At 42.3% G+C, this 21,736-nt stretch overlaps 1 protein-coding gene across 11 annotated transcripts in view; it reads right to left on the bottom strand.

Moving 5' to 3' along the window:
- Positions 1-21,736, bottom strand: part of PPFIA2 (PPFI scaffold protein A2) — a 580,573-nt gene that overhangs the window by 65,914 nt on the left and 492,923 nt on the right. For 7 of the 11 annotated variants that reach the window (XM_077265479.1, XM_077265480.1, XM_077265477.1 and 4 more), the window contains 3 exons: positions 18,488-18,517; positions 15,596-15,726; positions 3,077-3,252 (listed from right to left, as the gene is read on the bottom strand). In XM_077265479.1, coding sequence (XP_077121594.1) covers positions 3,077-3,252; positions 15,596-15,726; positions 18,488-18,517 — 337 coding nt within the window. The remainder of the gene's footprint in view (positions 1-3,076; positions 3,253-15,595; positions 15,727-18,487; positions 18,518-21,736) is intronic. The other 4 variants (XM_077265481.1, XM_077265478.1, XM_077265476.1 and 1 more) reach the window with 1 other exon arrangement.

The raw sequence follows: 21,736 nt of genomic DNA, 5'->3' as shown, positions 1-21,736 counted from the left end.
GATCAAAAAATGAACAAAACGGAAACTTAGCTTCTCTTGAAGAGACTGGGAGCAAGGTAGTCAGAAGGAATCAGAATAGCACTGAATACATTGACAGCAGGCATAGACTGAGAGTCCAAGTGAGCTTAAATAGAAAACCAGCCCACAGATAACGAGACAGCTGATGCCAGTCACAAACCTGCAGAAAGACAGCACTCACACAGTACCACTTGTGACCAAAAGAGGGAGCCCAGAAATAGAGTTCACAACACAAAACATCCAACACCGCGGAGACACCATCACGTGTTTCTCAACGCAGTGATCCAGAACACTGCCCCCCGAAACAGCTGTCTGTGGATGATACCATGCTTGGCATAGGTGGTTTTCCTGTATTGGATGTTTTCCTTTATTGGATGCTGCCCTTCCCGTGGTTGTTCCTTCCCGGGGAAAGGTCTGGCTATTCACTGCTTGCGTTGAGAAACACGTGATGGTGTCTCCGCAGCTATCCTACATGCATTTGCATATTTCCCATAAAGGATGGGGGCAGTGTTCTGGATCACTGCGTTGAGAAACACGTGATGGTGTCTCTGCGGTGTTGGATGTTTTGGTCTCCCCGAGGCCAATCATCTGTTCCTTCACAGCCTTTTACTAGGCACTGCTCCTAATAGCCAGATTCCTACTCCACACTGATGAGGGGCAAACACCCCGAAACAGCTGTCTGTGGATGGATACCATGCTTGGCATAGGTGGTTTTCCTGTATTGGATGTTTTCCTTTATTGGATGCTGCCCTTCCCGTGGTTGTTCCTTCCCGGGGAAAGGTCTGGCTATTCACTGCTTGCGTTGAGAAACACGTGATGGTGTCTCCGCAGCTATCCTACATGCATTTGCATATTTCCCATAAGGGATGGGGGCAGTGTTCTGGATCACTGCGTTGAGAAACACGTGATGGTGTCTCCGCGGTGTTGGATGTTTTGGTCTCCCCGAGGCCAATCATCTGTTCCTTCACAGCCTTTTACTAGGCACTGCTCCTAATAGCCAGATTCCTACTCCACACTGATGAGGGGCAAACACCCCGAAACAGCTGTCTGTGGATGGATACCATGCTTGGCATAGGTGGTTTTCCTGTATTGGATGTTTTCCTTTATTGGATGCTGCCCTTCCCGTGGTTGTTCCTTCCCGGGGAAAGGTCTGGCTATTCACTGCTTGCGTTGAGAAACACGTGATGGTGTCTCCGCAGCTATCCTACCTCCTCATTCCAGCCTGCAACGGTACTGGTAAGCAGAATATCTGCATTGTAAGACGCACCCCAATTTTCCCCCCAAATTTTGGGGGAAAAAAGTGCATCTTACAAAGCGAAAAATACGGTATATATCGATGTGTAAATGACAGAGAATTGCTGTATGTAAAAGCTCATGTTAAAATCGCATTGCAATCGGATAGCAATCGCACTGCATTCGGATGTAAATCAGATGCTAGGTGTGAAAAATCAGATTGTACTTGCATCACACTCGTGCGAGTCTTGGCAGAGAGACTCGGACCGATTTTTCATACGTTTAGTGTGACTCCGTCCTTACAGTCAAAGGCTCCTGTGCAGGAATTGTATCTGGATCCCCTCCATCATACACCACCAGTGTATACACATGTGTTATACACATACACAGGCTTACAAACATTTCACACTTAGATACACACATGTATAAAATATGCACATGCATTACACACCCATTCACAAATTACAGATGCACATTACATATATTTACATACTGTATTATGCATAAATATATAAGAGGCTTCAATATAATTTACTTTAATTTTGCAAACAACGCAAACAAAAACTATAAAAAAGAGAAGTTGCTTTATAGTGAGAAGCTTGCAATTTTATCTTTTTACTGATGGAAATTTTGGTGCTGCATTTGAGATGATTTTTTCACCTACCCACATGTGTAGCATGGCAGCCATGAGTTTTTTTTATTTTAAGTACACATCAGTATTTACTGCCATGTTTTTATTAAGCATTGTTAATGAAGAAAAAATAACTATTGCGTCAGTTTTATTTATGTTATTTTCTGATCCCCCCCAATTTTTTTCAAATATGTCTACGTTACTGTTATGCAACATTTACTTAAAAAGACATGATTAGTGTAATTGCTTTTGAACCGCTGTTTTTTAAGTTTAGGGAGAACAAAACTTGAACCTTTCTTTCCTTTACCCATAATGTACTGTATATCTCAGTACAATATACCTATAAAGAAGAAAAATAACAGTCAAATCTTTAGGCTGAAAATAAATCTATCAGAAACAACAGTGCAGCCTGTGGCTCACTATTAGTGTTCCTGCCTCCCAAACTACAAATCCTGAATTAGAGGCCTGACAAAGATCAGTTACAAAAACAAATTGTTAATTACATTTCTAAAGGTATAAACTTAGAACACAGGAAGAATGATGAAGGCCCCATTGGAGGCCCTCTGCGTACCCCTGTGACACCGGAAGAGATGCCAGAGCAGCGTCTCTGTATTTTCAAACTTGTACTATGACTGGGCGCCCCTCCCTGAATCAGATGTACACCCTGTATACCCGTCCCTGATACTGGCTATATGCATTAACCACTTTGAGGTATTTTTTACTGCACATCATTATACATCAGAACTCAGACTTTATGATAAAAACTAGAATCTGGCTGCTATGAAGATTTCTCAAGTAATAAGCTCAGAACTTTGGATATAAAACACAATGGAAGCAGTTTAATTAAACTGAAAGGGAGAAGATACAGATTAGATATTAGAAAAAACTTTTTCACAGCGAGGGTGATCAATGAGTGGAACAGGCTGCCAAGAGAGGTGGTGAGTTCTCCTTCAATGGAAGTCTTCATACAGAGGCCGGACAGACATCTGTCTGAGATGATTTAGTGAATCCTGAATTGAGAAGTGGGTTGGACACGATGACCCAGGAGGTCCCTTCCAACTCTAACATTCTATGATTCTATGGTAAAGAGCAGTGCCACATATCACTGTGCCACCAGTGTGGTGATTCATTAGATATATAACATATAAAACCATGGTATTATAAAGTAACATAATCCTAAGAAAGAACAATGACCTTGGAGGCCAAATTCCTTACTGAGCTGCCCAAGTCTTGCTTTCTCTTTTTTACCAAACAATCTGCCGATGGAGGACTTAATTCCTTTCTTCTTTGGAGCTTTGTGGAGAGAGTCTTGACTGCTGTTGGCACTCACTAGACCGAGGACGTCAGGCTCAAGTGTTGCAGTCAAACTTCTGTAAAATAGTAATGGTAATTTTATAACAAAGCAGCATATATAGCAGTAGTATTTATTACACACATCAAAATCCATTATATGTACATTGTTGCGACATTATCGTTCTAAGATACAGAGCACACTATTATCGAGCCTGTAGTAGAGTTCAAGGTTCTTGTGAGGAAGGTATAGATGGCTGCTATTTTAAATAATTAGCAAAAGGGAGAACACATGGAGTTCATTCTTAAATTGGAAACTTTATTCAATGCTATAGATTATCCAAGTGAAAAATATAGAAAACAATTTAAAAACAGAGGAAAGGTAGCATAATAGGGTCGATCATATTCATTGACAAATGTAATCATGTACAGATATATATAATTACAAGATTGAGTACAATAAGACATATCACATTCTCAGTACTGTACATAACATGCACCAATATGGTGTAATCCTCCCCGCTAACATACATAGCTTCTGTGCAGAGTATTATGTTTAACATGCTTAAAGTGCTTTAGATTCCAGAGGGAAAGACCAACATACATTTCATAGGTTCATACCCATAGTGCTAGTTCATATAAGTGCCAATGGTCAGATCCACCTAAAGAGGTCCCAACGCGCGTTTTGCAATCTTTCAAGCATAATACTTCATCAGAGAGAGATCCACTGTCTTCCAACCCAACTTGTCCATTTAAATACCTTCAGTGTTACTCACCTAATCAGAGTTCAGCCAATGGAGTCGAGCAGGGCAGTGCATGTTTACTCGAACCCAGCCACCCTCCAAGCAGCATGCACTCCAGTCCTCAAGAGCCACCAACAGATTGCTTTCAAGATTTCCTTAATATTGGTGGTGGAATTCTTTCTGGCCAGGTGATGCAATTATAACCTGGACAATACTAAAGAAATCCTGAAAACATGACCTGTTGGTGGCTCTTGAGGATTGGAATTGAGGAACAGTGGACTAGAGGCACAGAACAATAATAATAAATAGTCTTTATACTGCACATTTCTATTCAATCCAAATATCCATGTAATGTTCTTATATGGTGCGGATATCTGTTCCAAAAGCATTCATTACACTTTGAAGAATATCTCAGAGGGGAAAGGTTGTAATCACTGCTCTGTTACCACTACACAAATGTAAGAATACGTACATGTAACCAAACGCCATACTACAAAATATCAAACAATGAGGGGAGATACTACGGTAGTTAGAAATACAGAGCAAAATAGAAAGAAATATAAAATATCAATCAAAAATTACTACAAACTGTAAATATACAAAGGGGAAGACAAAGAACTGGAAGTGGATGCCTACAGAAAGGATGAGAAGCTAAGTGTCTCGTTAAGCCCCAATGGGGTCATAGTGCCCTAGGTAACGATCCACCTAGCCTCACACTGAGCCAATGATTTGGTAATGTTATCACCTCTATACCTCTGTGGATGACGTCAATTCCTCTTAAGTTTTAATGACCGGGGGTCGCATCCATGGTGTTTTTTAAAGTGACAGTTAGGTTTTCAAAAGTGAATTGTCAGTCACTGTCCTGGCTGCACAAATGTCCCTCACTCGCTCCTTTACAAGAATCCTCAGCTCCCTTGAGGTCAAACCTAAAAAACTCCTGGGAAAAGCCGCACGTTGCATAGTAGATAACATATGGTGTGCCAAAGGAGATATGATGTTTAATATCAAATTCATGCTTTCAACGGAAGCACAGCAAAGCATAGTGGAACAGGCGAGACAGTGACAGCAAGGAAAACAGCCCAAAATAGAGCCTCTTGAGGAAAGTTGGTTAGCTAAGTTTGGTACATTGTGGCTATTCACAAGGATATCGTTAAGGTCTTTTCGCCCGTCGTAAGGTCATTAATGGAGATTCAGAGAGTGATTGTGCTAGAGCTGGATCCATCTTTAACACTGACCAATGTTTATCTAAAATGGATCTCATCGTGTGCCTCTCATGGTTATGTGTTAAAATAAAACGTATCTTTTAGTCACGGTTTTTCGATTTTACAGGAAATCTTAACAAATTGGTACTTGGGGACATCTTTGCTTTACTATATCCCTTTTTGATTCACCTACCACCCCATCACCTTAAACCTCAGTTTGAGATCCCTACCGTGTACTTCAAATCTCTCCTCAGATGAGCAGATCTGCCTCATCCTGGCCAATTGTCCAACCAGGACAGCCTTACTGGTGGACGCATTATGGCCGGACGTCGTGTGCAGCAATTAATTTACTAACATAGATTTCCTGTATATATAAGTTTGTATCGACTGATTGTCATCCACCACAATGCTTATGTCAAGAAAATCATTTTTTTGGTATTATATTTATAGGTCAATTTGATGTTGAATTGATTTGGCTTGAATTGACCACTGAATGTCTCGAGCTGCTCCGCGCTAATAAATCATCTATATATCTTAGCCAGCACTAGACATGGCCTGTGGTCTCCACGTCCCTGTCACCAAAAACACCCCTTTCCTAGAACCCCAGTAAGATGATGGCATACAAGGGCGCCCAAGCCCCATCCATGGCAATGCCGCATTTCTGAAAATAACAGAAAATCTTCATAATTTTCACTAGTATAATAATATTCACTAGTATGCATAAGACAAGGGGGACAGCGTAAATTTCTAACTGGATTGCTGCAATGTGTGCAGCGTACACATGGGGGCAGCAGGATACAGTGAAAATGTACATAAACAGGTACATAGATGTGCTCATAAATTGTAGGAGCTTAAGATGAACCATCAAGAGTACCAAAAGTAGGAATGATGTGGGCAAATTATTTTGTTAAGTGCACAAATTGGGTACAAACCCACCAATAAATACACACCCCAATAATCCTGAAAAGTGCAGTGGCATAGAAATTACCTAAAACATCACTCCCTCATGTTTAAGAAATATTAAAAATACAAACTACAATATGTATCTGTCCTGGTACCAGGCTCCCTTCACATCCGATACATGTTTCACTTCAAATGCTTCATCCTGGGGATGAAGTAGTTAAAGCGAAATGGGTATCAAGTGATAAATGATAAATGAAGTAGCAAAATGTGCATCAGATGTTCTGTTTGTTTGTATGTGTTTCTGGGTCCCTGTCCAACATCACTGAAGGGGAGCTAAATTGTCTCCTCTCCAAATCGCACCTCACCACTTGTGCACTAGACCCCATCCCATCCCACCTCCTCCCCAACCTCACCACCACAATTATCCCATCCCTAACCCATCTCTTCAACCTATCACTAACTTCTGGTACCTTCCCTTCTGCTTTCAAACATGCCACAATCACGACTATCTGTAAAAAACCAACCCTTGACCCAACCCCTTTGTCCAGCTATCGCCCAATATCGCTGCTCCCTTTCGCTTCCAAACTCCTGGAGCAGCACGTCCACACTGAACTTTCCTCCCTCCTCTCATCTAACTTGCTCTTTGACAGTCTACAATCTGGTTTTCGTCCCCATCATTCCACTGAGACTGCCCTGACCAAAATTACTAATGACCTACTTACAGCCAAAGCTAACGGACAAAACTCTATACTCTTCCTCATAGGCCTTACTTTTGCTTTCGACACAGTTGACCATTGCCTCCTATTACAGATCCTCTCCTCCTTTGGCATCAAAGACCTCGCCCTATCCTGGATTTCCTCATCCCTTTCCAACTGCACATTCAGTGTCTCCCACTCCCACACTACCTCCTCATCCCACCCTCTCTCTGCTGGAGTCCCCCAAGGCTCTGTTCTAGGACCCTTACTCTTCTCAATCTATACACTTGGCCTGGGACAACTCAAAGTCCCACGGATTTCTGTACCATCTGTATGCTGATGACACTCAGTTCTACTTCTCTGGCCCAGATGTCACCTCTCTGCTGTCCAGAATCCCAGAGTGTCTATCAGCCATATTATCCTTCTTCTCTTCTCGCTTCCTCAAACTAAACAGATCTTCCTTATCTATCACAATTAATGACATCATGCTTTCCCCCATTCCGGAAGTCCGCTGCCTCGGAATAACCAGCTCTTTCCACCTCCTGTCGCCTCCAGCTCAAAAATATCTCCAGAATCCGTCCTTTCCTCAACCCTCAATCTACTAAAATGCTTGTGCATGCCCTCATCATCTCCCGCCTTGATTACTGCAACATCCTCCTCTGTGGCCTCCCTGCTAACACTCTTGCACCTCTCTAGTCCATCCTTAACTCTGCTGCCTGACTAATACATCTATCTCCTCGCTACACCTCCTCTTCTCCCCTCTGAAAATCTCTTCACAGGCTCCCATTCCCTCAGCATATCCAGTTCAAATTACTAATATTGACCTACAAAGCCATCCATAACCTGTCTCCTCCATATGTCTCTGAACTAATCTCCCGATATCTTCCCTCATGTAATCTCCGGTCCTCCCAAGACCTCCTTCTCTCCTCCACACTTATTCGCTCCTCACCCAACCGCCTCCAAGACTTCTCCAGAATATCCCCTATCATCTGGAATTCTGTGCCCAACACGTCCAGTTATCCACCATATTCGGATCCTTCAGACAGAACCTGAAAACCAACCTCTTCAAGAAAGCCTACAGCCTGCAATGACCCCGCTGCCTCCTCACCACTACGGGAACTACCGCCTCACCAACACCGGAGCTCCTGCAACCCTCAACCTACTGTCTCCTTCCCCACCATCCAGTAGAATGTAAGCCCGCAAGGGCAGGGTCCTCTCCACTCTGTACCAGTCTGAAATTGTTAGTTTGTCTACTGTAAGTGATATCTGTAATTTGTATGTAACTCCTTCTCATGTACAGCACCATGGAATCAATGGTGCTATATAAATAATAATAATAATAATAATAATAATGTCACGAGGCTTTGATTTGAGACTTGATGCTTATAGGTGCTTTGAATACACTGCATGTAACAGATAAACTAATGTAAATGAATGGTTAAAAAGTGGTAGCAATTTATTTTTTACTTCAAATTTATAATTTTTTTATTTATTATAATTTTTTACCACTTTTGCAATGTTGTGATAGTGACATAATCAAATTTTTGATCATGTCTGGGTATTGATCCCGCTCCAACCCATAGATTACTCAGCTGGGAGCTGCCCTCCTTCAGCTTTGGGTTCGTTCACATTAGCGTATACCACTGTCGAGTGCTATCTGGTGTTTTATCGGAAAACACTGTGACCAATGTTATACTATAGGGCAGTGCAGATCAGCTATTTTTTTCTCATGCAGATTTCATTATGAGAAAAAAAAATGCAGCATGCTGAGAGTGGCTCAGGAGTTCAGATCACACACAACCATACAGGTCTATAGGTGCGTGTGAAACACTGGACTGCACTCGGATGTCATTTGAGGGCAGTCCGGTGTACGAGGCCACAAAGAATGGAGAAGATGGAGAAATTAGGTTCCCCATCTTCTCCACACCTGTGCTGCTATTTTTTCACGCGAGAGAATCGGATCACACTAAGATGACACTCTGATCAAACTCTGATAGAGCTTGAGCTGAGTTTCATAAGCATTAATCAATGCAATTCTCTCGCAGGAGAGAATATACATTTGTGTAACTCAGCCGGACTTTGGCATATCCTATGCATGTCTCTAGGAGAAAACGCAAGCAAAGATGATTGTTCTATACATATAACTCTCAGATCTGCTATTCTCCTATTCTGTAAAGGTACCTTCACACGAAGCGACGCTGCAGCGATAGCGACAACGATGCCGATCGCTGCAGCGTCGCTGTTTGGTCGCTGGAGAGCTGTCACACAGACCGCTCTCCAGCGACCAACGATGCCGAGGTCCCCGGGTAACCAGGGTAAACATCGGGTTGCTACGCGCAGGGCCGCGCTTAGTAACCCGATGTTTACCCTGGTTACCAGCGTAAAAGTAAAAATAACAAACACTACATGCTCACCTGCGCGTCCCCCGGCGTCCGCTTCCTGTACTGTGTGAGCGCCGGCCCTAACAGCAGAGCGGTGACGTCACCGCTGTGCTGTACTTTCACTTTAGGGCCGGCGCTCAGTCAGAGCAGGAAGCGGACGCCGAGGGACGCGCAGGTGAGTATGTACTGTTTGTTATTTTTACTTTTACGCTGGTAACCAGGGTAAACATCGGGTTACTAAGCGTGGCCCTGCACTTAGTAACCTGTTATGATCCCAATGGCAGGGGACCTCAAGGATTACAGCAAAGTCTGCAAAACATAAATACCAGCTCATAGGGAAGTGGTAACTAGGCTGACCATATACCTGATCCTAGCGCAAACACTAACAGTAGCCGGGGAACGTGCCTACGTTGATTCTAGACGTCTCGCGCCAGCCGGAGAACTAACTACCCCTATCAGGGAAAATAAGACCTCTCTTGCCTCCAGAGAAAAGACCCCAAGTAATACAAGCCCCCAACAAATAATAACGGTGAGGTAAGAAGAAAAGACAAACGTAAGAATGAACTAGATTTAGCAAAGAGAGGCCCACTGACTAATAGCAGAATATAGTAAGAAGACTTATATGGTCAGCAAAAAACCCTGCAAAATATCCATGCTGAATATCCAAGAACCCCCAAACCGACTGACGGTGTGGGGGGAGAATATCAGCCCCCCTAGAGCTTCCAGCAATAACAGGAATCACATATAGTACAAGCTGGACAAAAAATATGAACAATGCAAATGATCAAGAATACGAAAGCAGGACTTAGCTTATCTTGCAAAGAACCAGGACCTGGAGACAGGAGCAAACAGAAGTGAACTGATTACAACGAAGCCAGGCACTGGACTGAGAATCCAGGAAGTTTAAATAGCAACACCCCAGGCCTAACGAAGCAGGTGAGCACAAACCTGGTAAAAGACAATCCAAGTGCCAAATCACTAGTGACCACAAGAGGGAGCCAAAAAGTATAGTTCACAACAGTACCCCCCCTTTAAGGAGGGGTCACCGAACCCTCACCAAGACCACCAGGGCGACCAGGATGAGCAGCGTGGAAGGCACGAACCAAATCGGCCGCATGAACATCAGAGGCGGCCACCCAGGCATTATCCTCCTGACCATAGCCCTTCCATTTGACCAAATACTGGAGCCTCCGTCTAGAGAGACGAGAATCCAAGATCTTCTCCACCACGTACTCCAACTCGCCCTCAACCAACACCGGAGCAGGAGGCTCAACAGCAGGAACCACAGGCACAACGTACCGCCGTAACAAAGACCTATGGAACACGTTGTGAATGGCAAACGACACCGGAAGATCCAAACAAAAAGAAACTGGGTTAAGAACTTCCAAAATTTTATAAGGACCAATAAAGCGAGGCTTAAACTTAGGAGAGGAAACCTTCAGAGGGACATACCGAGAAGACAACCAAACCAAATCCCCAACACGAAGTCGGGGGCCCACACCGCGGCGGCGGTTGGCAAAACGCTGAGCCTTCTCTTGTGACAACTTCAAGTTGTCCACCACATGATTCCAAATCCGCTGCAACCTATCCACCACGGAATCCACCCCAGGACAGTCAGAAGACTCAACATGACTCGAGGAGAAACGAGGATGAAAACCAGAGTTGCAGAAGAATGGCGAAACCAAAGTAGCGGAACTAGCCCGATTATTAAGGGCAAACTCCGCCAATGGCAAGAAGGTCACCCAATCATCCTGGTCCGCAGAAACAAAACATCTCAAATAAGCCTCCAGTGTCTGATTAGTTCGCTCCGTTTGACCATTAGTCTGAGGATGGAAGGCAGATGAAAGCGACAAATCAATGCCCATCTTAGCACAAAAAGATCGCCAGAATCTGGACACAAACTGGGATCCTCTGTCGGACACGATATTCTCCGGAATGCCGTGCAAACGAACCACATTCTGAAAAAACAAAGGAACCAGATCGGAAGAGGAAGGCAACTTAGGCAAGGGTACCAAATGGACCATCTTGGAAAAACGATCACACACCACCCAGATGACAGACATTCCCCGAGACACCGGAAGATCAGAAATGAAATCCATGGAAATGTGCGTCCAAGGCCTCTTCGGGATGGGCAAGGGCAAAAGCAACCCGCTAGCACGAGAACAACAAGGCTTAGCCCAAGCACAAGTCCCACAGGACTGCACAAATGACCGCACATCCCGTGACAAGGAAGGCCACCAAAAGGACCTAGCCACCAAATCTCGGGTACCAAAAATTCCCGGATGCCCTGCCAACACCGAGGAATGAACCTCGGAAATGACTCTGCTGGTCCATTTATCAGGAACAAACAGTCTGTCGGGTGGACACGAGTCAGGTCTACCAGCCTGAAATCTCTGCAACACACGTCGCAAATCCGGAGATATGGCCGATACGATCACTCCCTCTTTAAGAATACCAGCTGGCTCTGAGACTCCAGGAGAGTCAGGCACAAAGCTCCTAGAGAGAGCATCAGCCTTAACATTCTTCGAACCAGGCAGGTATGAGACCACAAAGTCAAAACGAGAGAAAAACAATGACCAACGAGCCTGTCTAGGATTCAGGCGCTTAGCAGACTCGAGATACATCAGATTTTTGTGATCAGTCAAGACCACCACACGATGCTTAGCACCCTCGAGCCAATGACGCCACTCCTCAAATGCCCACTTCATGGCCAACAACTCCCAATTACCAACATCATAGTTCCGCTCAGCAGGCGAAAACTTCCTAGAGAAAAAGGCACATGGTCTCATCACAGAACAACCAGAGCCTCTCTGCGACAAAACAGCCCCAGCACCGATCTCAGAAGCATCCACTTCAACCTGAAAGGGAAGTGAGACATCAGGCTGGCACAAAACAGGTGCCGAAGTAAACCGGCGCTTCAGCTCCTGGAAGGCTTCCACGGCTGCAGGAGCCCAATTAGCCACATCAGAACCTTTCTTGGTCATATCCGTCAAAGGTTTAACAACGCTAGAAAAATTAGCGATAAAGCGACGGTAGAAATTAGCGAACCCCAAGAACTTCTGAAGACTCTTAACAGACGTGGGCTGAGTCCAATCATGAATAGCTCGGACCTTGACTGGGTCCATCTCCACGGCAGAAGGGGAGAAAATAAAACCCAAAAAGGAAACCTTCTGCACTCCAAAGAGACACTTTGAGCCCTTCACAAACAAAGCGTTATCACGCAAAACCTGAAACACCATCCTGACCTGCTTTACATGAGAATCCCAATCATCCGAGAAAACTAGAATATCATCAAGATACACAATCAAAAATTTATCCAGATACTTCCGGAAGATATCATGCATAAAGGACTGAAACACTGAAGGGGCATTAGAGAGCCCAAAGGGCATCACCAAGTATTCAAAATGACCTTCGGGCGTATTGAATGCAGTTTTCCATTCATCTCCCTGCCTAATGCGCACAAGGTTGTACGCACCACGAAGATCTATCTTGGTGAACAACTTGGCGCCCTTAATCCGAGCAAACAAGTCTGACAATAGCAGCAACGGATACTGAAACTTAACAGTGATTTTATTTAGAAGCCGATAGTCTATACAAGGTCTCAAAGACCCGTCTTTCTTGGCCACAAAAAAGAATCCCGCACCGAGAGGGGAAGAGGATGGACGAATATGCCCCTTCTCCAAAGACTCCTTGACATAAGAACGCATCGCGGCATGCTTGGGTACAGACAAATTAAATAATCGTCCCTTAGGAAATTTACTGCCAGGAATCAAATCTATAGCGCAGTCACAGTCCCTATGAGGAGGAAGAGCACTGGACCTGGACTCACTGAATACATCCTGATAGTCACACAAATACTCAGGAAGTTCTGAAGGAGTAGAAGTAGCAATAGACACCGGCGAAGAATCGCAATGAATTCCCTGACAACCCCAACTTGAGACAGACATAGCCTTCCAATCCAAAACAGGATTATGGGTCTGTAACCATGGCAGACCTAAAACGACCAAATCATTCATTTTATGCAGAACAAGAAAACGAATCACCTCCCGATGTTCAGGAGTCATGCACATGGTCACTTGTGTCCAATACTGCGGTTTATTTACCGCCAGTGGCGTAGCATCAATTCCTCTGAGAGGAATCGGAACCTTTAAAGGCTCCAGGACAAAACCGCAGCACTTGGCAAACGACAAGTCCATAAGACTCAGGGCAGCACCTGAATCCACAAATGCCATAACAGGGTAGGAAAACAATGAACAAATTAAAGTCACAGACAAAATAAATTTAGGCTGCAAATTACCAATGGTGACAGGACTGACAACCTTGGTTAGGCGTTTAGAGCATGCTGATATAACATGTGTAGAATCACCACAGTAAAAACACAGCCCATTCTGACGTCTATGATTTTGTCGTTCGGTTCTAGTCAGGATTCTATCGCATTGCATTGAGACAGGTGTCTGTTCAGACAACACCGCCAGAGGTTTAGCGGATTTGCGCTCCCGCAAACGCCGATCAATCTGAATAGCCAGTGCCATAGAATCATTCAGACTTGTAGGAATTGTAAAACCCACCATCACATTCTTAATGGCTTCAGAAAGGCCATTTCTGAAATTTGCGGCCAGAGCACATTCATTCCATCGAGTAAGCACGGACCATTTCCGAAATTTTTGGCAGTACACCTCAGCTTCATCCTGGCCCTGAGAGATGGCCAGTAGAGCTTTTTCTGCCTGAATTTCAAGATTAGGCTCCTCATAAAGCAATCCGAGCGCCAGAAAAAACGCATCAACATCCGCCAATGCAGGATCTCCTGGCGCTAACGAGAAAGCCCAATCCTGAGGGTCGCCACGCAAGAAGGAGATAATAATTTTAACTTGCTGAGCTGAATCTCCAGACGAACGAGGTTTCAAAGATAGAAACAATTTACAATTATTCCTAAAATTCCTAAATTTAAATCGATCTCCAGAGAACAGCTCAGGAATAGGTATCTTAGGCTCTGACATAGGACTGCTAACAACAAAATCCTGAATGCCCTGCACACGTGCAGCAAGCTGATCCACACTAGTAATCAAGGTCTGAACATTCATGTCTGCAGCAAAGCTTCAAGCCACTCAGAGATAAAGGGGAGGAAGAAAAAAAAAAAAAAAACAACTCAGAACTTCTTTTCTTTTAATCCCACTTCAGCAATGCATTAACTATTTATCGGCCTGGCTTACTGTTATGATCCCAATGGCAGGGGACCTCAAGGATTACAGCAAAGTCTGCAAAACATAAATACCAGCTCATAGGGAAGTGGTAACTAGGCTGACCATATACCTGATCCTAGCGCAAACACTAACAGTAGCCGGGGAACGTGCCTACGTTGATTCTAGACGTCTCGCGCCAGCCGGAGAACTAACTACCCCTATCAGGGAAAATAAGACCTCTCTTGCCTCCAGAGAAAAGACCCCAAGTAATACAAGCCCCCAACAAATAATAACGGTGAGGTAAGAAGAAAAGACAAACGTAAGAATGAACTAGATTTAGCAAAGAGAGGCCCACTGACTAATAGCAGAATATAGTAAGAAGACTTATATGGTCAGCAAAAAACCCTGCAAAATATCCACGCTGAATATCCAAGAACCCCCAAACCGACTGACGGTGTGGGGGGAGAATATCAGCCCCCCTAGAGCTTCCAGCAATAACAGGAATCACATATAGTACAAGCTGGACAAAAAATATGAACAATGCAAATGATCAAGAGTACGAAAGCAGGACTTAGCTTATCTTGCAAAGAACCAGGACCTGAAGACAGGAGCAAACAGAAGTGAACTGATTACAACGAAGCCAGGCACTGGACTGAGAATCCAGGAAGTTTAAATAGCAACACCCCAGGCCTAACGAAGCAGGTGAGCACAAACCTGGTAAAAGACAATCCAAGTGCCAAATCACTAGTGACCACAGGAGGGAGCCAAAAAGTATAGTTCACAACAGTAACCCGATATTTACCCTGGTTACCAGCGTAAAACATCGCTGGTATCGTTGCTTTTGGTGTCAAACCTGACGATACACGCCGGTCTGACGACCAAATAAAGTTCTGAACTTTATTCAACGACCAGCGATATCACAGCGAGATCCAGATCGCTGCTGCGTGTCAAACACAACGATATCGCTAGCCAGGACGCTGCAACGTCACAGATCGTTGTCGTTCTCGTTGTAAAGTCGTTTCGTGTGAAGGTACCTTAAGTGTCTATCAGGTACTTTGACAGTATAAAAGGGTCTGACTGTTGTGATTTTTTTTTTATCCCTATGGTTTTGTAAATACCGTAGATGACAAGTATTGTTACACTTTTTAATTCCATATTCCATGTCTATGTTGTTCAATAAAAAACTGTAAAAAACAAAACAATATAAAAGCAGTAAACTTTTCATTACATTGTAAAATTTTGATAAATGTGGACTTTTACTTCATATTTGAAAGCCAAGAGAAAGCAACTTATTAAGCCTGAAAATGTCCATATCTCACCCTCTGGCATCATTGTGATATGAAGATGGTAGAGTATGAGTCATCCTGAGAGCACGCGGTGTTGAAGGAGGGGAGGTTTCACATTTTATCGTGGCTTTATCTTCCCGGCCATCTTCCTCTACAATTGCAATCTAGACGAAGAACAAATTCAATAAAGCTTTATCTATGGAACCTTTATTATTCTATCAAAATGTCAGGAGATACATGAACATTTCAGTGATAAGGACCTACTGTTCTTGTGTTACATTGATTTCAAATAAAAAAAAATAAAAAAAAAAATATATATATATATATATATATATATATACATATATATATATATATATACATACATACATACACAGGGGCTTCTCATAAAATTTGAATATCATTAAAAAGTTTATTTATTTCATTTCTTCAATACAAAAAGTGAAACTGATATATTCTATAGAGTCATTATAAACAGAGTGATCTATTTCAAGTGTTTATTTCTGTTAATGTTGATGATTATGGCTTACAGCCAATGAAAACCCAAAAGTCACTATCTCAGTAAATTAGAATACTTTATAACACCAGCTTTAAAAAATATTTTAAAATCCGAAATGTTGGCCTACTGAAGTGTATGTTCAGTAAATGCACTCAATACTTGGTCTGGGCTCCTTTTGCATCAATTACTGCATCAATGCGGCGTGGCATGGAGGGGATCAGACTGTGGCACCGCTGAGGTATTATGGAAGCCCAGGTTACTTTGATTGCAGCCTTCAGCTCATCTACATTGTTGGGTCTGGTGTCTCCCATCTTCCTCTTGACAATACCCCATAGGTTCTCTATAGTGTTAAGGTCAGGCGAGTTTGCTGTCCAATCAAGCACAGTGATACTGTTGTTTTTAAACCAGGTATTGGTGCTTCTGGCAGTGTGGACAGGTGCCAAGTCCTGCTGGAGAATAAAATTTCCATCTTCAAAAAGCTTGTTGGCAGAGGGAAGCATGAAGTGCTCTAAAATTTCCTGGTAGACGACTGTGCTAACTTTGGTAAAACACAGTGGACCTACACCAGCAGATGACATGACTCCCAAAACCATCATTGATTGTGGACACGTCACACTAGACTTCAAGCAACTCATGACCCATAGAAGCGCAATTGCGAGAAACGGCCGTCGTCATCCTCACACTCCACTTCCCATTCTCCCGCTGAAGATGCTTTAAGCATTGAAATAAGCCTTGGATTTTACAGACTGGTGAGTGCCATCCATTTCTTTTTCTTACTTGGACTATTAGTGCTGTTGATTTCTGGCACCCGAGAGTCCAGGTACATACGCCTGCACCGTTATTGATATAAAAGTGGATCTTTATGCCTTGGGTGCATTAGTGGTGCGGATCGCTTTGTTGTTTGTGTAAACACTTGAAATAGTTTGTAATGACTCTATATAATATATGAGTTTTCACTTTTTGTATTGAAGAACTGAAATAAATTAACTTTGTGATGATATTCTAATTTTGTGACAAGCACTTGTATATTGCTTATTTATAAGTCCATGACAAAAACTAATCATGCCCTTCTAAAATTAGGTAATATAACTTCAGAGAAATAACAACGCATGATAAATTTTACCATGTCATTATTTATCAAAATCTAGGCCAAAATGCAAAAGCAGTTTGCGAAATTTAAGTACGCCCCATGAATAGCGTGCACATCCCCCTTTAGCAGAAATAACCTAAAGTAATAATTTTCCAGTACTGTAATTTATATTGGTAGCTTTTTAGGGTCCATACAACTTTCTGATAACTTTTTATTAAAACTTTTTAGGTTAAGTGAATTACATTTACTCTTCCATTTCCTTTTTTTTTTCATTTCTGCTTTCACCAATTGGAATACATGTTTTAGTAGATCCAACAGCTATGCACACAGTGATACCAAATATGTAGATGTATTACTTACATTTTAATATTTATGTTCGGAGGAATAGGGAGATTTAAACTTTCACAATTGACACCTAAGGTGTCGCCAAGGGGTTATAGATAACATTAGGGCTGCCTGCATCCACCACTTCAGCTTAATGCATACTATTCAAGTCATGGTCCACTTCAAAACATTTCTTTTGATGTGTTAGCATTATAAATATATAATTTATATATTATATATTTCATGTTCAGCTGACAGTCTAATGTGTATGGAAGCCCTGGAGATTTTATTAACGAGAAGTTAAGGATTTTGTATGTCCAATTTCGGATCGCCAATCCTTTTGTGCTCCCTGAAATATGCCGTCACCAGACATGTCTCATAGAGAACACAGGTGACCGGACAATGAAGTGCTCCTGTATATGGGAGAGACGGCCGAGATAGCTGCAGGCCGAACGATCATCTTCACCATCATTTGGCCAACAGTCATCTAATGTACTGTATATGGGGGACTTTTCAATTTACTCATTGGTGCTGTATGTGAAATGTAAAACAATAATGGCATATTTCAATAGCTAGACATCAGATGCATAGACAGAAAAATGGAATTACACCAGTAACTGAAATACGCCAGTCAAGTATTCAACTCCTAAAACAGCACTGGCCAATTGCTGACACTGGAAACTCTCCTGTGTCAGTCATAGACTGGAAATTGAACTCCCAAACCAAGCAAACAACCCTCAAATCTTGCGATCAGGGCGCAAATCTTAAAATGATTAAAGTAGAAGGTATAAATAAATAAATATATGTATATATATACTGTATATACCGTTTTTTTTTCAAGTGGACAACCCCTTTTAGAGAACTACCATTTTTAAACCTCATTGTGGATCCCAGAGCAGAGAGCAGCAAGAAAAAGAATTTCTCAGTATATGGGGTCAGGCAAGTCTGTTAACTTACACTGCCATCATTCTAAAATCTAACTATATGGTAACAGAAAATGTAACACACATACCTTTCTCCGGTGTTTCCGCAAGTCACTAGGCTAAATTGGGAAGAAATAAAAATAAGGTTTAAAAGACCAATAAGACAAAATGTAAATTTAGATTTGTAGATTGTGAGCCCTCGCGGGCAGGGTCCTCTCTCCTACTTTACCACTCGTGACTTGTATTGTTTAAGATTATTGTACTTGTTTTTATTATGTATACCCCTCCTCACATGTCAAGCGCCATGGAATAAATGGCGCTATAATAATAAATAATAATAATAATACAGTCGGGTATTAAAAATTAAAAGATTTCGCCCTACAAAAATATTGCACTTCTGCATACATTCCTTAACTCCTTCATGACTGGACGATTTTTGGGGTTTTTTCATCTTAGTTTTTTCCTCCAATACTTCCAAGAACCACAACTTTTTTTATCTTTCCGTCGACATTGTAAGGATTAATCATAGTTTACTGTATTGCTGGAGATTTGTGATATATGATCTGTCCAGTACAGGGCAGCGGCCAGTAGATAGTTTATATAGTTTTTTGTTTTTTAATTCACCACGTAAATACGGTAAAACCTGACAATATGATTCTCCTGGTAAGTGTGATTACGGAGATACCAAACATGCAATTTTTTTTATTAAAATGGGGGGAAAAAAATGGAAATTTGTAAAAAAAATTAAAATTTTTTGCTTGTGATGACATTTTCTGCTGCATAATGTTTTAAATTTTCGAGTTATGCGGCTGAGTGAAGGACTTATGTTTTGCACCTTGAGCTGACCTTTTTACTGATACCATTTTGTGGTAGATACGATGTTTTGCTGATTGCCTCTTATTGCATTTTATTGGGGGCACAAAATCGAAATTCTGGTTCTCAATTTTTTTTCTTGTTATGCCATTTACCGATCGGATTAATTTATTTTATACTTTTATAGATCAGACTTTTACAAACACAGCATTTCCAAATATGTGTTTTTTTCCTTGTAATTATTCTATTTTTAATGGGGCAAAAGGGGGGTGAATAGAAATGTTGTATTTCTTTTATTTTTTAAAACTTTTTTTTGTTACTATTTACTGTACTTAATTGTCCCCTCAGAGGATTTGAACCTGCGATCATCTGATCTCTTGTACTATACATAGCAGTGCACCAGCACCGCTATGTACAGTGAAAATCACGATCTCCCCTATGACCGCCAGCTATAGGTTGCCTTTCACAGGAAAATCGTTATGACAAGCAGAGGTCTTCAGCAGACCCTCGGCTGTTATGCAGACCATCAGCGTCCTGTAATCATGTCACGAGCGCGCCAATGGGAGCGTGGAATGACATGCCAACCTGCCGGCGTGTTAAATGCCGCTGTTAGAGGCACATTATGGCTAATAAAATAAGCAACACAATAGATGACATAAATGTTCATCATATGTATTAAGGGGTTAAAGGGAATCAAACAGTAGGATCAACCCTCATACGCTGTCGATATGGGTATGTAGCTCATAGAGAGTGGAATAAAATGATACATTTATATCTGCTATCCAGTGTGTTAGTCCCGAAAAAGCCACATTTTTCTTTATATGTAAATCAGCTGGTAAGATCTATGGCTGGACAAAGATCTTCTTGACAATCTGCCTCCAGAGCTTATTTTAAATTAACAGTGGGCATTACTAGTGTGAGACATGTAAAAAGTAGAACAGACTGTCAGTCATTACATGTCTCACACTGGTAATGCCCCCTTTCACATACAATAAGCTCTGGAGGCAGATTCTCAGCAAGATCTCGGTCCAGACTGCTCTGCTCAATGGGGTCGTCACTGCAGACGTCGTGCTGATTGACAGCCGGCTCCCCACAGTTAGGCAGGCAGAAGCAATCCATCAATCAAAATTATATCAGCAGAATCACCTTGTCAACAAAGCAGAAGAGAAGATGCTGCTCTGTTGATGTGACATCAGTGGAAGGCGCAGAATCACCAGCATGAGCGGTAGTAACTATCTGCCTATAAGATCATAGCCCCATGCGCAAAAATAATACAGCCACTGATAACTCCTTTAAATTTGTTTTTGTCTTTTAAGCATTTTTTATAATAGGGTTTTTATTTAAAATTTTATACTGTTTTGTTTTTACTGCCGGTATACATCACTGTACATTGCAGACTGAAGAAAGAGTTAACAGTCAAATCCATCGATTATTTTGTTCTGACCATGTGGTTTGTAACCTCTTATCTCTTAAGGTAAAGTTACTAGAAAAATTGACCTACTATTTAACCCCTTAAGGACCAGAGGTATTTTTGGTTTTGCATTTTCATTTTTGGCTCCAATTCTTCCCAGAGCTATAACTTTTCTATTTTTTGGCAAAATGGCCATGTGAGGGCTTGTTTTTTGCGGTACAAGTTGTACTTTTGAACAACACCATTGGTTTTACCATGTCATGTATTTGAAAGCGGGAAAAAAAAATAACAAGTGCTGTAATTATAATAAAAATTAACTATAATAAAAGTTAACTACGTGAGATACGTATTTTAGATTTGCTAAAGGAGGGTATGTCAATTTTACCCTATTACTATATATGTTTATTTATTCAATTAAGTTGGTCCTTTGTGGGAGTCAATGAGATTATCTCTTTAGCTCCTGCAAACAATGACTCACCAGTACAATGCCCCATGTAAAGTGGAGGCACTACTTATTATGATATTTTGAGGGCGGTTGGTCATTACTCCAGCATGCACACTTGAGAGAGACCGGGACGTACAGAGTTAACAATTGGCGCACAGCGGGTGTTTGCTGGATGCGCTTAAATACGGAGTCAGTCAGTTGGGGCGGTAACCCTGAGGAAGGAGTGCGGTACACTCCAAAACGCGTTGGTTTGCTTTGTGTCCCAAACGAGACTCCGTAGGCCTGTGACGTCACACGCTGCCTAGCAGCGCCGGCCATTATTCCAGTACAACCAGGATCGTCTCCGGCCGGGACAGTTCCTGGCTCTGTACTGTGCAGCGGTACCCGGTCTTCTCGCTGGATAAGCGGTATCGGCGTGCTTCCTGCTTATCGCCACCGCTCCCAAAGGACCACCTCCCTCGGTCCACCGCGGTAGAGCACCTTACACATCTGGGACCATTTTTCACCTTAAGCAAGCAGCGAAACCAGTATGGTATGTGGGTTATCAGCCGATTATTCTAATTGTATTTAAGGCACGTATTAACTGTAAGCTACTTCAAACTGTTGGTTATATTGGTTGTAGCCAACGGCTGTTTTGACAATAGTGCTGTACACTCCCCTATATGCTGC

The sequence above is a fragment of the Ranitomeya variabilis genome, chromosome 5, assembly GCF_051348905.1.
Source record: "Ranitomeya variabilis isolate aRanVar5 chromosome 5, aRanVar5.hap1, whole genome shotgun sequence".
NCBI lineage: Eukaryota > Metazoa > Chordata > Amphibia > Anura > Dendrobatidae > Ranitomeya > Ranitomeya variabilis.
This window is presented reverse-complemented; position numbering and strand designations above follow the sequence as displayed.